Source organism: Salminus brasiliensis, chromosome 5, assembly GCF_030463535.1.
Source record: "Salminus brasiliensis chromosome 5, fSalBra1.hap2, whole genome shotgun sequence".
NCBI classification, from domain to species: Eukaryota; Metazoa; Chordata; class Actinopteri; order Characiformes; family Bryconidae; genus Salminus; species Salminus brasiliensis.
In genome coordinates this window covers 42291067-42309530 of record NC_132882.1, presented here as the reverse complement: position 1 = coordinate 42309530, position 18464 = coordinate 42291067, and the positions used below count along the sequence as shown (strand labels likewise).

At 36.9% G+C, this 18464-nt stretch overlaps 1 protein-coding gene across 1 annotated transcript in view; it reads right to left on the bottom strand.

Moving 5' to 3' along the window:
- Positions 1-460: 460 nt before the first annotated feature.
- efna4 (ephrin A4) overlaps positions 461-18464 on the bottom strand; it is a 77534-nt gene continuing 59530 nt past the window's right edge. Inside the window, exons 4-5 of the mRNA XM_072679036.1 lie at positions 4843-4875; positions 461-3011 (exon numbers count right to left, since the gene is read on the bottom strand). Coding sequence (XP_072535137.1) covers positions 2917-3011; positions 4843-4875 — 128 coding nt within the window. The 3' untranslated portion in view covers positions 461-2916. The remainder of the gene's footprint in view (positions 3012-4842; positions 4876-18464) is intronic.

Sequence of the window (18464 nt, the reverse complement as noted above, 5' to 3'; positions counted from 1 at the left end):
CGGTTAAGCCTGTAGCTCTTCACAGAAGATGCCAAACTCTTCACTAAAATGTGAAAAACACATTATACACTTTATTCCTACAAAAAAAAGAAAGAAAAGAAAAAAGAATCCAGTAGAAACACTTTTATCTGTAAACTGATTGATTTAAGCTTTAAAATCTGGGGTCCCTCAATATTACATTATATAGCTGTATGTACTGGCACCCTTTTTACTACAGTGAATCAAAAGAGTAGTTAAAAAATAGTTTAAAAATATACAAACATTCATAATTAATGTGTTTTAATTATTTGGTAATTAGAATTATTTTCTAAGTACCAAAAAAAAAGCAACAGTTCATAGATTTAATACATAAATATTCCTTACATTCAATTTATTATTTCAATTATTCTGTGATAAAAACAAAAAACAAATTAAATGGGTATACACTACCATTTAAAAGTTTGGAATCCATGTAAATCAGTTTTGTTATTATTATAATTAGTATAATAATAATAATAATAATGTAGAAATTGTGCGTTTAAATATTTTATTTAAAATTGTATACATTTTCTTTGTTGATTATCCTGCTAATACACTTTCTAATAGCTATTAATACATAAAATACATTTATTGACATTTTAGTCAAAATTCTATGTAAGAATTATTAAAGCTGGTAATTAAAAGAATTAACATTTCTTTTTTCTTTTCTGTGTTGACATTTGATCACTTCTATTGGATCTTCATTCCTGACATTCTCCAGCTCCCTGATTTATTATAGACTCTTCTACAGTTCATCATTCTACTGTGAAGTTGAACAGCACTCACACATTACAGTCACGTCACGACATTAAGGTGCCACAACGGGTTCTTTAGAGACTTTAGAGTGGAAAGTGGTTAATTCTATACACCAATTGTACAAGTTCTATCAGAACCTTTGCATTATGTGGAAGTTCTTCAAGCTTTTAAAAGTCAATTTAAAGTGGAAAGAACGTTTAAACAAAACTTAATGCTACATAAATTTTACAGGCTCTTCCTGGAACCTTTGCATTATGTGGTGTTTTTTTTTAAAGAAGGCTTTAGAGTGGAAAGAGTCTTTAAAAGGCTTGAAGAACCTTCACATAACGTAAATTATTTTTATACACCACTTGTACAAGTTCTACACAAATTTTACAGGCTCTTTCTGGAACATTTACATTATAAGTTCTTTAATATTTTTAAAGAGTCTTTAAAGTTGAAAGAGTCTTGAAAAAGCTTAAAGAACCTTCAAATAACATACATTAATTCTACATACAAATGTTACAAGTTCAAGTTACAAGTTTTTAAAGAGACTTTAGAGTGGAAAGAGTCTTGGAAATGCTTAAAACTTTAATTGAAATAATTTAAACGAGTAATTAAAACATAATTTAAACTAATTCAACACACCAATTGTACAGTTTCTATCAGAACTTTTGCTCTAGGTGGAGGTTCTTCAAACTTTAAATAAAGAAGTTCTACAACCTCACATCTCTCTTTTACAGAAACTATAAATGAACATTACCATTAAGGTTTTTCAAGTTTTTTTGCCATTGTGCAAAGAAACCCTTCTGGTTTCATATTGTTGATTCCAAACTTTTGAAAGGTGGCGTAGATCACTGTTGATCTTATTGTTCTGTCCCACAGAGAAAATCCATCTCATCCTCTTAAAATGACTTAAAATAAGCCAGCGATTTGGATTCGTGTCTGACAGAGGGTGCCAGTACATATGCACACGGTTCGACAGATGTAGACAGAACAGAAGAAACCTCTAAAAAAAAAAAAAACACAAAACAACTACAACCATCTTATCCCACAGAAGAACCGGATGCTAAACTGAACCAGATACTAAAAGAAACCATTTGAACCTGATGATCGGAGTGATCGGAGAAGTGTCTGATTACCATTGACGGTGAGAGGAACTGACCAATCAGGTCAGGCCATACAGTGAGGCGTCGTCGCACTGCTGAGCAAGAGATGGTACCTTCCTCTTCCGGTCCAGAACGTTCCACAGTGTTTCACCGGATACGTCGGTCAAACGTCGGTCAAATCCAGGGTTTCAACAATAATAATAATAATAATAAAAAAGCTGGACTACCTTTGTAGTCTCCAGGAGTTCTCAGAAGCACAGTTCCCGTGCTTAGTCGCCGTGTTTAGAGTCTGAACTGTGAGTGTAATGCGGTCTCGCTTTGGCGGCGTTGTAAAAAAATTGGAAGTTTGGAAAACACTCAGGACTGGGAGCTTTCCTCAGGCAATCTGGGCATCCTTCTGCTGGAGGGCCGTCCACCGCTGTCATTTCCCCTTTGGCTCAGTTCAGTAGTACTCAAAGTACAGTAAAGATGGACAGAGAGGGATGAATGGAGAGCGAGGGGGGTTGGGGGGGGGTGATGGGGGTTAAGGAATGTCGGGTTTTTAAGGCTGGAAGGATGAAGAGAAAGGAAACAGTAGGACCAGCTCTTTGAAGGTAGATTAGTGTCGGCCTGTTGCAGAATTAAGCTCTATCGGAGCGGAGAGTGGACAGTGGCAGCGGCAGCAGTGGTGGTGGTGGTGGTGCTGCTGCTGCTCGGGTTTGGGGGGGGGTCAGTGTAGGTAGCGGGTGGATAGACCGAAAGGAAATGGAGGAAGAGAGATTAGTGCCACTCCAAGAAATGACAGAGTGAGCAGAGGAGTGTGTGAAGGAGTGTTCGTATTAGCATATGTGTGGTACGGCTGGAGATCGGAAGTGTGTAAGCTCGGATCTGTGGATATGTGGAGGCTGAATTTGGGCAGTGTCATCCCTGTCGCGTCAAAACGAGCTTAAAAAAGAGTTCCGTTAACGTGGGTTACATTCGGGAATGTTTCTGGGAGATGACGTGAGGGTGGTGATGCATAGAAGGTCGATCTGTTGGTTGTTAGCTTGCTTGGGGTTTAGTCTTAGTCCGGTTATCATAGTAGGAGAAAGAGAAAAGAAGGGAAAAGCAGGAGGAGAGGAAGCGGACTGGATCTTCCGAGGTGGCTGAGACTGTGCGAGACTGGACTTCCTGTAAAAGAGCGTTAAACAGGCTTGTTTACTCATTGCGTAGCTAGCTCGTAGCTAGCGCTACTGTGTACATGCTGTTGGGCTAGGCTGCCATGTCGTATTGTGAAGCTGATCACGAGCTGAACATCACCATGTGCTCCTGACAGACTCAGTAACAGGATATTTTCTGCTCTTGCTATTTGGCTGCACATGTAGGGAAATGCTAGCTAGCCCGCTAACTGGCTAATGCTACAATAATAAAAACATACTTCCTGTTTAAGTCTTTAAATAAAGTGTTATCAAAGTAGGGAATATGTGCTACTAGTGTGTCCGTTTCGAGCTAAAAGTGACTTTTCTTTTTTTATAAAGCTGACTTAAAAATAACAAACAGCAGACAGCTAACCATGCTAGCTTGATGCTAACATAGCTTGCTACCAAAAACGGTTTACTGACCTCGAAGTCTTTACTTTACTCTCTTAGAGTTTTTGTTTTGTTTTTAACAGAACTTTTCTTTGTAACAGGATATTTTCTGCTCTTGTTCTCTGGCTGGACATGTAGGGGAAAGCTGGCTAGATGGCTAACTGGCTAATGCTACAATAATAAAAACACACTTCCTGTTTAAGCCTTTAAAAAGAGCGTCATCTAAAAACTGAGTCATAGAAGGAAAGAGGTGTTACTTGTGTGCCTGTTTTGAGCTAAGCATTTGTTTCATACGACTGACTTAAAAATAACAAATAACAATATTAGGATATCTGGATTAGGTGTGTTAACTAGACCAGGTATGTTAACCAGACCAGGTGTGTTAACTAGACCAGGTGTGTTAACCAGACCAGGTGTGATATCTGGATTAGGTGTGTTAACTAGACCAGGTATGTTAACCAGACCAGGTGTGTTAACTAGACCAGGTGTGTTAACCAGACCAGGTGTGATATCTGGATTAGGTGTGTTAACTAGACCAGGTGTGATATCTGGATTAGGTGTGTTAACCAGACCAGGTGTGTTAACTAGACCAGGTGTGTTAACCAGACCAGGTGTGTTAACTAGACCAGGTGTGTTAACTAGACCAGGTGTGATATCTGGATTAGGTATGTTAACCAGACCAGGTGTGTTAACTAGACCAGGTGTGATATCTGGATTAGGTATGTTAACCAGACCAGGTGTGTTAACTAGACCAGGTGTGATATCTGGATTAGGTGTGTTAACCAGACCAGGTGTGTTAACTAGACCAGATGTGATATCTGGATTAGGTATGTTAACCAGACCAGGTGTGTTAACTAGACCAGGTGTAACATCTGGATTAGGTATGTTAACCAGACCAGGTGTGTTAACTAGACCAGGTGTGACATCTGGATTAGGTGTGACATCTGGATTAGGTGTGTTAACCAGACCAGGTGTGTTAACTAGACCAGGTGTGACATCTGGATTAGGTGTGTTAACTAGACCAGATGTGATATCTGGATTAGGTATGTTAACCAGACCAGGTGTGTTAACCAGACCAGGTGTAACATCTGGATTAGGTCTGTTAACCAGACCAGGTGTGTTAACTAGACCAGGTGTGATATCTGGATTAGGTGTGTTAACCAGACCAGGTGTGTTAACTAGACCAGGTGTGATACCTGGATTAGGTATGTTAACCAGACCAGGTGTGTTAACTAGACCAGGTGTAACATCTGGATTAGGTATGTTAACCAGACCAGGTGTGTTAACTAGACCAGGTGAGATATCTGGATTAGGTGTGTTAACTAGACCAGGTGTGTTAACTAGACCAGGGCTGGAAGTGAACTCTGCAGGACGGTAGAGCTGGACATTCCTGATTTAAACACTAAACCCAGAATCACCAGATTAATACTGACCCTTCACTTGTTCCTGCTTCTTCTCAGGAGTCGCTGTAAGAGAGTGAGAGAGAGAGAGAGAGAGAGAGAGAGAGATGGTCACTATTTTTGGGCTGAAAACAGTGGAGATCATCTATGAGGGGAGAAAAATGCTCATAGGAGGGAGGAGATGAATGCACATAGAGAGAGATCCACCATTACTCAGCCAGAAACGCCATGAAAAATGAGTAACGGCTGTGCAACCCCAAAATACACCCCCAATGCAAATTCTCTTAAAGGTCGCATCCGGAAAAAAGAGAGAGAGCGCAGAAAAGCGGAGAGAGGAGATTAAGCGTTCAGCAGGACCAAGGAACCGGCCCGGAGAGAGAGAGAGAGAGAGTGAGAGAGAGAGATGGATAGAAAGAGAGCGATGGAAAGAGAGAGAGAGAGAGAGAAAAGAGAGAGAGAGGGAGAGAGAGAGAGAGAGGTACAGGAAAGAGAGAGAGCGAGAGAGAGAGAGAGAGAGAGAGAGATGGATAGAAAGAGAGAGAGTGCGAGAGTGATGGGAAGAAAGAGAGCAATGGAAAGAGAGAGAGAGAGAGAGAGAGAGAGAAAGAGAGAGAGAGAGAGATGGATAGAAAGAGAGAGAGTGCGAGAGTGATGGAAAGAAAGAGAGCAATGGAAAGAGAGAGAGAGAGAGAGAGAGAGAGAGGTACAGGAAAGAGAAAGAGAGAGAGAGAGAGAGAGGTACAGGAAAGAGAGAGAGAGATAGAGAGAGAGAGAGAGAGAGAGGGAGAGATAGGGAGAGAGATAGAGAGAGAGAGAGAGAGAGAGAGAGGTACAGGAAAGAGAAAGAGAGAGAGAGAGAGAGGTACAGGAAAGAGAGAGAGAGATAGAGAGAGAGAGAGAGAGAGAGGGAGAGATAGGGAGAGAGAGAGAGAGAGAGAGAGAGAGAGAGAGAGAGAGAGAGAGAGGTACAGGAAAGAGAACAGTACAGAAGTGAGAAACAATGCTGGTGGAGCGACAGAGCGAATCAGAGGAGAGGACAGAGGACTGAATGGGGGGACGTGTGAGAAGAAGCTGGGGGGGCGGTGGGAGTGAAAGAAGGTCAGAAGGAGAGAGGAAGGAGACGGACGAGGGCGAGCGACTGTGTCTGAGTGTCACGCTATCAGCAGGGGGGAGGCCAAAGGGCCGTAACGGAAGGACAGAGGGACTGAGAGAGAGCGAGAGGGGGAGGGGGGGGGGGGGGGGGGGGAGAGAGACAGAGAGAGTGAGAGTCATTTAAGGTGAAAGCACGTTTGATGGAACTACAAAGTAATAAGAAGAAAAGCGAACGAGGCAGAGAGGGAGAGAACAGCGTTTGCCTTCATCGCTAAACCTCTCAAGTCTGTTCCTTTATATTTTATTAATTTAATTTGTTTTAAAATAATATTTCATTTATTTCATTTGTTTATTTAATACCAAAACTCCAGCCTGTCCTATTTATTGAGCAGATATTTCAAGTCGAACGCTCCAAAATAACTTTAAATAAAACTGTTTTACCTTTACCTACATTATAGTAAAGAAAAATGCTAAAATGCTAAAGTGCTAAAATAAAAAATAAAAAAAAATAAAAAAAATTCTGACATTAGAAAAACATCTGTCTGGGCTAATGAAGATTTTTAGTTTTCATTATTAGAGATAACAATTTAGAGTCATGTGCAAAAGTTTGTGCACCCAAAAGTTGAAAAGTTTGAACTAAAATCGACTTCTTCACTGAAAGTTCTTCAGAAGTGCGATTACTGCGTCAACAGTTGCAACATAAGTGGCATTAAAAGATGCTGCAAACATAAAGTACATTTCATACCAGTGAATCTGAACAAAGTCATGAATGAAATTAATTTAAAAAGTTAAACAAAGAAATATAACATTTTTCCCATTTTTGCTTTAAATCCAGAATCTCACATTTATTTTCTTAAAAATTATTAGAAAAAAAGAACTGAGTGAATAAAATAATAATCAAACAGTTTCACCATAAAAAAAACAGAAAAGTCTTGAAATATGTGAAAATATATTTATGAATACAATGTTTTTACAATTCTAATATTCTTTTCAAAATAATTTAAATCATTTTACAATATTCTGATATTCTAAATAAAAAAAACGCTGAAAAAGCTAGAAGCTTTAACAAAACCATGTTAAGGTTTCCTCTAAAAATTTGAGTGCACCTGGTCAAAGAAGTTGATGCCTTGTTGATATTACATATATTATTATATATTATATTTATTGTCATTTGAACTTTTCCATAAAACTGTAAGTCTCTCACAACAGGCAAGAAAGGAGAAGCTTTCAGGACGGCCGTGCGTTTTCTGCTGCAGTGTTTTAAATGATTAATTATGACGTGCAGTTTTCTCTTCCCATGTTGAACACTGATCCACCTACTACCTTCTGTTTGGAATTTGTTTTGGATTTCTTGATTGTGTGTTTTCTACAGTTGTAGGTAGCTTAAATTTCAAGGCAAAAAATATTGTACAAAATTGTTGTGAATAAATTATTAAAAAAACAACTTAATTATTGCTTTTGTGAATACAGTATTTTTATTTTATTACATTTGGCCCTTTCCCAAATAAAAATAAAAATTAAGAATAACAATTCTAAACTTTTGTCTGAAGTAAAAAAAAAAAAAAAAAAAGATACAACTCCGCTAAGCTGGGGCTCATCATGAGGGATCTAGACTTATGAACTGACCTACATGACAAGGTAACGTCTTAGAAATGAACGTCCTTTATAAAAGGAGGTTCCTCATAGGTTCTTTAATGAGAGGAATGGCAAAAGAAAAAAATAAAAATAAATAAATATATATATATATATATATATATATATATATATATATATATATATATATATATATATATATATATATATGTGTGTGTGTGTGTGTGTGTGTGTGTGTGTGTGTGTGTGCCTATTTATGCGGTTTTCTGACAGAACCTCTGGTATAGGGTTGTTTGTTACGAACCTTGTTTCAGTACTTAGAGAACTCTTTGAAACATAGTGAAACAGTGTTTGGCAAAATCTACATGGCAATTAGGTATGTTGATTCACGTGTTTTGGTATGTTAAGTTAAGTTCAGTAAAATCAATAAAAAAATATGTCTAAATCTGAAAAAATGAATAATTTAGTTTTCTGCATCTGGTTAAACTACATTAAAGTATTTTGTGTAAATAAGTGCACATGTTGTGTTTGATTTTTCCAGTATGTTAAACTCAGAAAATAAATCAAATTGAGTCGAAGGAATGTAGGCAACCCTTTAAACATGGTGAGGGTAGCTTTTGAAATTTCACTTTTGTTGGATGTTTTGCTGGGTATATAATTATATATACATATATATATATATATATATATAAATTATAATTTACTGCAGGTTTTAAATCATATTTAATGTCACTGCAGTCACATGTTATGCTGCATTAAAGCAAATTATATGTAACAAATATTTACTAATGTAAAAAAATAGTTTAAACAAACAACAGTACAGAATTATATTTTTCCCCACAGTACAGAAACATTTTTACATCATTGTTCAACTGAGATATCATGAACAACCCCTTACTTAAATATTTCCTGCCTATTTAAGACAATATTTCAATTAATTTGCTATATTATTTTGGTAGAAAAATAATTGTATTGTCTTATTTTATAATATGTAAAATACATATAAAAGTATTTTACAAAATGCGAAATTTCTCTGTATAGAGTTTAAAAAAAAAAAATTATTTTGATTTGCCAAAATGCCCTTATGACATATTGTTTTCTGTATATCCGTGACCTTATAACGTTAATACACCCTGTAGAAGTGTAACAGGGCTCAAGTTAATCCATTTGAAATGATATAAAATATTGATTTGGTTCATCTAACCTATTTATTAATAAACAAACACGTGCATAAACGCATTTATTTGAACGCTGAATGTTGGATTCAGTCAGATGGTTGTATTTTTGATTGGGAGAGATTCCTCCAGCACTCAGAGACACTGACCTGGCAAATTACAGCACATTTGGGGAGCGCGTCGATAATGAGCTTTGGCTGCATGTGTCTGGTATTGATCCGGACTACGCATTCCGGAAAATCCAGAGATTTGACAAATAGATTGAGAGAGAGAGAGAAATGGAGAGATTTTGTCTACTGTCTAAAACCTCAGTAAAATTACCTCCATCATCAAAAAACAAACAAAAAAAAACTATTGCCGTCTGCCATAGTTTAGGGTGTTCATTTAATTTGGAGAATCCACTTTAACCCTTTGTAGATTATCTACAGATCTGAACATTGTACAAACATTAAACTATCTGGTGAACCTCTTCATTCTCTTAGGGTTTAAACTAGGAGCAGGGCTAAGAATAAGACAAGGAAAGGGTTAGTTTTAGGTTAGGAGAAAATTAACCTTTTACACTCCTCTGAACCCACTGTGAGTTTCCCCCCCCCCCCCCCTCCCCCAAATTAGTTATCCTTAGGGCATAATACAATTCTTGGGGCATAAGGGGTTAAAGTGAATTGAACAGATATGCAAGTAAATTAAAATATTGCAAAAATATTGTTGCAGTCATGCGAAAACCTCTAAACCTCCAAAATGGCAAAGTTACAGGAAGAGGTAAAAATCTTAATGTAAAAAGACTTTATTCCAAGTCATTTTATAGCATTTGTATTTGTCCAATTATCATGAAATTTGAACAAAATGTAAAAATCATTATAAAATCAATACGTTTATCAGATTCAATAAGTGAAAAATTTAACAACATATATTATGTTTTACTATGTGTTCTAATATGTAAAATTAAGCAAATAAATAGAAAGTAAAAATACATGAACAAACCCGTAACCTGTTTGTTGATGCATTTAAATATTTTTTTTTAAAAAGCAAATTTACATGTCAAAACATTCTTATATTCTCCAATATATTCTCCACAATGGTGACTGCTTACTTATTACCAAATTTAAAATGTGCTCAATAAGTGCTTAATAAATGCATTTTAATTACTTTCATTTAATTAAAAAAATAATAGGTTTATTTGATCAGGGGTGCCAAAACTTTTGCACAAGACGACACTCATACTGATCTGAGTATTTATGTTAAAGCTTTTCTACCCTTTTAAACCTGACAGACAGACAGATAGACAGATAGACAGACAGACCGATCGATCGATTGATTGATCGATCCAGGGGGATTGAGTACACTGCCCCAAAAGTACACACTGTAAGAACAGAGCTGTATATATTTTATATCCGCGTTTGCCCTTCATTCGACTTACATGAACTTCTGTTCCCATATGTACCTTTCCCACATTTGATCTCTCTTAATTACTCAAATCATTAATTTAGAGCCACAAAGCGCCCGGAAGGGCTAATTCCTGATTAGTCTGATTGCTCTTTCATGTTTAAATTGAATGGAAAAGCGAGTCAAAGAAACAAAACAACAACAAGGTTCTGCAATTTATCAGGTCGTTTCTGAACGACTCCTACATTCTTACAAGAACGTCGTTAATAAGAGCTGCCAAAATACAAAATATAGGGAAAGCCAGAACTCTATAACAGCGAGAAAAACAATACAACAATGAGATTGTAATTTTTTGTCTAAAACCGTGAATAAAACCAACAAACAAAAAAATATGAATAAATGTCATTTCAGATAAACTGTTTATCACAAAAAACGTAATGTGTCCAAATTGTCAACTTTACAGTAGAAAAGATAAAAACCTTCTTAACTTTCAATGGAAGTGTAAAAAGAACACATTTAGAGAAACTGCCAGATTTTACAAATGTCAAAAAGTGAAAAAGGGCAAAAATGGAGATACAAAAAGTTTGTGACGGCTATGCTAAAAATAAATAACATATGCAACATTTTGCGCTGTGTTTTCTTGTTTTCTAATATATTAAGATAAGCAAATAAATATAAACTAGCCTCTACAGCATGCTGAAAAAGCAACGGTGACTATTTTCTTTTATTTCAACAAAATTATGTTTTCATTTAAAATATGATTAAGATAATGTTTTTAATAATGCTAATAAGATAAGAAATCTAACATACAAGCTTTTTTTGCGATTGAAAGTGTAACTCCAAAATGGCAACTTTGCAGGAGAAGCAAAATACATCTTCAATTTTAATAAATGTATTTAAAGTAATTTTACAACATTTCTATTTGTTCATTCTGAAATGAAATTGATCATGAAAATGAAGCATGGAATTCTGGCACAATTTAAAAGAACAATTGTCAGATTCACAGGTCAAAAAGGTGAAAACTGCAAAAAATAATGAGATTTGTTTTCATGACATTTTAGAAAATTTTTACGGTTATGTGAAACATTGCTCTAATTTGTTAAATTGAAAGAAAAAAATGATTCAATAAATCACAAAACAAACAAAACAAGTTTGTATTGTCTAAAACTGTAAATAAAAATACAAAAACAAAAAAAAGCAAATCTAAGGTAAATTATAAACGTCACTGAAGAAAATGCAGCAGCGCTTTCTGGCACGTTTATGTTTCAGAGATTAAACCGCTGCAATAATTCGGAAACGAAACATTTACCAAAACCCAGACAAATCTTTGCACGAGCGTTACGGATACTGGAATCGGATGCACATTTGTTCAGCGGCACCAAAATGGCAGTGTGTTTACGTTTCCTTCCCTAAAATGGCTGCGCTCTCCGCTAAATTGCGTCAAATGGGGCGGCCGTGAGGAAAGCGAGAGATGGCGAGAGAGAGAGAAGTCAGGAGGGAGGGGATAACAGAAGAACATCATCTCACCGCTGCTTCTCCACTTCAGTCGTTTTTACACTGATTTTAAGTGGATAAAAAAAAATTTGCGAAAAATTTGCGAATAACGATTTTGTTGGGAAAACATCGCAGAAAAGGAAATTTCAAAAAACCAAAACAAATACACAATCCGGAACGTTTGGGATAACTGAGCAGACGGATTTTATCCTAAAGTTGAAAAAAAAAATGGCAGAGGGGAAAAATCTGGAAAGGCGAGGGAGGTGGGTACGAAGAGGGGGAGGTAGACAGTGAGCAAGAGAGAGAGAGAGAGAGAGAGAGAGAGAGAGAGGAATTGGAACAGGAAATGGTGCGCTCACAGCAGGGACGAGGGAAAGCGAGAAAGGGGAGCAGAAAAAAGAGAGAGGGATCAATTAGAGAGAAAGTAGAACTGACTGTAATGGTTCCTCACAGCAGGGGAGGGACAGAGGGAGGGAGAGTGAATATCAGAGAGAGAAAGAGAGAGAGAGAGAGAGAGAGGCAAAAACAACAGCAGAATTAATGTCTGGACGAGTCGCCCTCAGTAAGTATAAAAGAGAGGGAGGGGTTTCTGAACTACATGGTGTTTTATAGCGAGAAACATGTTTACGCCTCGACGCTTTTCAGGAATCGCTTTCTGGCCCTGCAAAACTTCAGTGCATTCGATTTTCCGAGCGTGCCGGAGCCGACTTCGGGGGGGAGCCCTTTCCCCGTGACACAAACTGACATGTCCCAGCCTCCAGCCCTTGAACCCAGAGGCTTGTTATTCAATTACCGCTGTGAATTACTTGCTAATTACCAAGGGGGTAAAAACGCACTGATGCATCAAGGTGGTGGAAACACTGATCCGAAGGTGCCGATTCAACTGCATCGCTTCAGAGATCTGAATCAGAAGCCATTCAAATCGTCTACAATCAAATTCACACTTGTTTTTTTGGGGCCAAAATCCTAAATCTCTAATAAGAATTCACCAAGTTTGGTGTTACTGTACTGTCAGTGTTTAACAACGACATATTTTGTCCTTAAAAATAATTCTAATCGTATAATAGTACCACAAACATTTCCTGTACATTTAAAACATTTTAAAGTACAATAACGTACATAGTGTACATATAGCGTGTGTAGAATGTGTGTATAATGTATGTATAGTATATGTATAGTGTGTGTACGTGTGTATAATGTATGTATAGTGTATGTATAGTGTGTGTATGTGTGTATAATGAATGTATAGTGTGTGTATGTGTGTATAATGCATGTATAGTGTGTGTATAGTATATGTATACTGCGTGTATGTGTGTATAATGCATGTATAGTGTGTGTATAGTATATGTATAGTGCATGTATAGAGTGTGTATAGTATATGTATAGTGCATGTATGTGTGTATAGTATATGTAGTGTGTGTGTATAGTATATGTATAGTGTATGTACGTGTGTATAATGTATGTATAGAGTGTGTATAGTATATGTATAGTGTGTGTACGTGTGTATAATGTATATATGAAGTGTGTATAGTATATGTATAGTGTGTGTACGTGTGTATAATGTATGTATAGAGTGTGTATAGTATATGTATAGTGTGTGTATGTGTGTATAATGTATGTAGAGTGTGTATAGTATATGTATAGTGTGTGTATGTGTGTATAATGTATGTAGAGTGTGTATAGTATATGTATAGTGTGTGTACGTGTGTATAATGTATGTATAGAGTGTGTATAGTATATGTATAGTGTGTGTATGTGTGTATAATGTATGTAGAGTGTGTATAGTATATGTATAGTGTGTGTACGTGTGTATAATGTATGTATAGAGTGTGTATAGTATATGTATAGTGTGTGTACGTGTGTATAATGTATGTATAGTGTGTATAGTATATGTAGTGTGTGCATAGTATATGTATAGTGTACGTTAGTGTATATATTCTGCATTTCTATTTTGTACCTTCACACCTGTGTAATGTGATGTGACAAACATGATTTGCTTTGATCAATTAATCAATCAAATAATCAATTAATCAAATAATCTGATGGAACTGTGCTGACATTTCTTGATGCATTGAATAATTTCCGAAAGAACAACATAACTGAAATCTGATGTCAGAGATTTCCACCCCTAGGAACCTCTAGGGATTATTCAGTAGATACAATGGACTCTTCAGTAACTACTATCCATGAATTGCTAACTACTATTAATTATTCAGTATAAAGCTCAGTACCTACTATGACCAATTCAGTGTCTACTATGAATTATACAGAATCTACTATGAATTTACCCATATCTATATGTTCAGTCTCATCACAATCTATTATGAATTATTCAGTATATACTATAAACCATTCAGTACCTGCTGTGAATAATTCAGTACCTACTAAGAACTATTTAGTGTCTACTATTATTTATCTAATGCAATTTATTCACAATCTACTATTCATTATTCAATACCTACTAGGAATTATTCAGTAGATATATGTTCAGAATGTACTATGAATTATTCAGTATCTACTATTAGTTATTATGTAGCTACTGTAAATAAGTCAATATATACTATACATTATTCAGTATCTACTATTAGTTATTATGTAACTACTATAAATTATTCAGTATCTACTTTTAGATATTATGTAGCTACTATAAATTATTCAGTATCTACTATGAATTATTCAGTATCTACTATGAATTATTCAGTATCTACTTTTAGATATTATATAGCTACTATACATTATTCAATATGTGCTATGAATTAGTCAGTATCTACTATGAATTATTCAGTATATACTATTAGATATTATATAGCTACTATACATTATTCAATATGTACTATAAATTATTCAGTATCTATTATTAGTTCTTCAGTATTTATATGTTCAGAATCTACTATGAATTATTCAGTAACTACTATGAATTTTGGGTGTATACTATGAATTATTCAGTAACTACTATGAATTTTGGGTGTATACTATGAATTATTTAGTATCTACTACAAAGCATTCACAATTTACCATGGATTATTCAGTATCCATGATCGGTTCGGAAATCTAATATGAATTATTCAGAATCTACTATGAATTATTTAGTATCTATATCTATTTCTAGTAGTATTTCTTTTTTTAGTAGTATCTATTTCTATCGGCTAGGATTTCTTCAGTAGCCACTATTGATTACTCAGTATTTACTATAAATGATTCAGCACCTATTATGAATTATTCAGTATCTATGGTTTTCTTGTTCATAAGGCAGCAAGGGTGAGTGGGGGGTGTGCATGTACAGTTGTTAAGAAGAATATTGTCCCACAATAAACACAATCCTTCCCCTTGTCCTCTATTTATCTGTAGTGTCTATAACTTTATGAGGGCTACTTCAGTTCAGTGGTTATTTGTTCCATATAAATTCATATATAAATAATTAATATATAAAACATCATCAGTACGTCCATCTATTAGCGATTTTGTTTATAATTTTAGATAATCTATGATGGATCTACACTAGTTTGCATGCTGCATATTGCATCAGAGAGAGAACTCTATGCCACGTACTGCAGGCAAAGAGCCTTGCTTCAATGACAGTGAGTGGTGCCCGTATTGGAAATGCTATTCCTTCAGGTATCGCTGATCTCTACACCGTCCTTCAGCTTCCCTTGAGCCAACTCATTACAGCTTCAATGACCTACCCAGGAAAAGCAGTGCTTTAAAAAAAACCCTGTTAATTACACCTTATTACCCCTCATGGCACCAAGCAAGCCTTAGAACTGGAGTTTTTTTCCCCAGGACTTCGGCCCCTGGGCTCGACAGAACCTTCGACAGGACACAAGCTGTCAGATAAAAGAGACTGCCACAGGAAGAAACCACAAATACAGAACGTTTTACCAGGGGGGGACAAAACCCCAGCTGCACAAAACATCCCCCGGGTGAGCCGCTTCCTCACGCCCACTTAGACTCACCTCTCATCTGTCCTCATAGAAACGGGACTACAGGAAGAATGCAATTTAGGGATGGGAGGGAGTGGTGCATAGGTGTGGAGAAAGTACAGCGAGGCCCCTTTACAATTTAACAAATAAATGATTTAACAATCGAAAGTATCACTACTATTCTACTACGAACTATTCAGTATCTACTAATGAAGTATTTATTATGATTATTTAGTATCTACAATAAAGTATTCAGTACTTTCTAGGAATGAACTATTCAGTATCTACTATAAATCATTCAGTACCTTCTAGGAATTACTTATTCAGTATCCACTATCAATTATTCAGTGACTTCTTTGAATTAATGATTCAGTATCTACTATGAATTATTCAGTATCTTCTAGGAATTGATTATTCTGTACCTACTATGAATGATTCGGTATCTTCTAGGAATCATTCAGTATCTACTAGGAATAAAATTGTCAGTATCCACTAGGAATTACTTATTTAATATCTACTATGAATTATTCAGTATCTACTATAAATTATTTAGTATCTACTATGAATTATTCCGTATCTACTATGAATTATTCCGTATCTACTATGAATTATTCCGTATCTTTTAGGAATTATTCCATACTATCTAGGAACAAAGTATTCAGAATCTACTATGAACTATTACATACTTTCTAGGAATGGATTATTCAGTATAGACTATTCAGTAGCTCCTTTACAGGAGAAGGTAAAACATTCCCATTCCAATTGACAAAGTCAATGTAAAAAGAATTTATCCCAAGTCATTTTAAAGCATTTCTATTGGTCCGTTCATCTTGAAATTCTGACACAATGTAAAGAACCACAGCCAGATTTACATAATGTCACATTAGCACACACATTACTACACCTACAGATGTTCAATTTGTTAAACTATGTGATGGGTTAAGTAACTCACCTAAACAGGGTTAACATTAGGACCAGAACTTGGTTTAGGACCTGAGTAAAGATAGGTTTGGGGTTGTGTGTCGAGGTTAAAGCTAGGATTAGGGGAAATTACCTCCATAGGCTTATTACACACTAAGGTATATTACTCAGTATCTACAGGTATCTGCACAAACTTGTGGGGCTATTTTCTGGTAGTTGAAGTTTGTAATAACACTTTCGGCCCACCAGCGGACCTTAGGCTGTTTAAGGTGGCAGCTTTTAAAGTGAATTGAACAGATATTTAGTTAAATATCAGTTATGCATCCAAGTATCTCCAAAAGCTCAACTTCCTAACTGTACCTGTTTAATTCCAAGTTATTTTGGAGCATTTCTATTGGTCAACTCATCCTGAAAAACAGGCACAATGTAAAGAACAAGTGCCACATTTGCTTTTAGTTGAAAAGTGAAAAACGGCAAAAACACAGACCGACCTTTTAGGGTTTTGCCTAGAACTTGGGAGTACTACACTGAGAACCATGTAGGAACCTTTCTACTGTAAAAGTGGACAGCCGTGTTGTCCGAGATGCTCAACTGGTTTGAAAAAAAGTGTTGAAGAAGGTCATAGTGGTGCTGGTAGGAGAAAAAGCACAAGGCTGGATGGAAAGAAGGAAGGAGAAGGGGGGGACGGAGGGGAGCGGGGCGAAAGTCGGACGGGAAAAAGGGACGGGAGTGGATGGAGGCCAGATTAGTTTTGCTCCGGTAACGACAGATCATAAAAATGAGGGAGGGGAGGGGGGAGAAATCGAAACGGAGAGAGAGAAGGAAGGGGGGTGGGGGGGGAGATTAGTGCCACTTCAGGAACGACAGAACACTAGAAACAGAGAGAGAGCGAGTGAGAGAAAGAGAGAGAGAGAGATGCTACAGTTTAGTCTGGATTAGTTTCGGTCAGAGAACAGAAAGAGTGTGAGGCAGAAGGAGAGAGAGAGAGCGCAAGCGAGCGAGAGACACACAGACGGAGTTAAAAGAGATGAGCCGTCTGAAGGAAGTGCATGGGAAGACGAGGGAAATGGACAAAGAAGAAGAAAGAGGAGAAGAAGTGGACCTTCGCTGTGTTTGAGCGTCCACTTTTGAAGAACACAAAGTAACCGCCAATCAAAACGGGCTTTATCAAACGCCTGGCCGCTCTGATACCGGCCCGGCCTCAGAAAGCAATAAACGAGCAACATATCCGGCCTCTTCAATCAAACACACACACACACTTACACACACACTCACAGCCTGACTGCAAAGACAAGCTATTTACATGCCATTACACAAACGATCCCTTCTCAACACCTTAGACTGGCCAGACCATGACCATGTGCCTTGAAAAGATTCTTTGAATTGCTTTAAAAAAATTCCCAGAATGCAAAACTGTGATCCGTACATGGAAGTGAGCCTCAAACACTGTTTTTTCCTCCTTTAAAAGAACATCCGACCGAACCAAAACAGAGCTGGAAAAACAGGCTAATTTAAAAAGCCCAAAACTGTGACATCACAGTCCTGACTTGTTCATATTAACACCTTAAAACTGCTATTAACCCCTCCCACTATCCACTATAGCGCTAGTCAAAGCTGGTGAACGATAAAACGGGACGATGACTTCAGGAGAATATGGTGTTGCTGATACAGTAGAGCAGCTCATCACCTCCAGACTCTACTCTAATGCTAGCTATGGGAATACAGGCTGCTACAGGAACCGGGCCTCATGACCACAGCTTTTCCGGTGCCGGTGTCCGCAGAAAAGGTGCTTGAACACCCCTAAAGCTTTAAGCTCGAACCAAAAAAGCTAGTGGGAACAAATGGGGATCCGTGCTAAGCTAAAAGCTAACAGTAGTCTGCTTCTTTGAAAGCAAGCTGGACTCCCTCAGAAATTGACGCCTTATTATTATTTACTGGTAAGACTCGAGAAAGATGAAGCTGGAGAAGCGAGTGGAGACAAGGCTGAAAGCACACCGCGCTGAGAGGACACAACGAGAGGACAGCAGCGCTATCTTGGGGACGATCACAGTGGTTTAGCTGCAGTGATAAAATTATG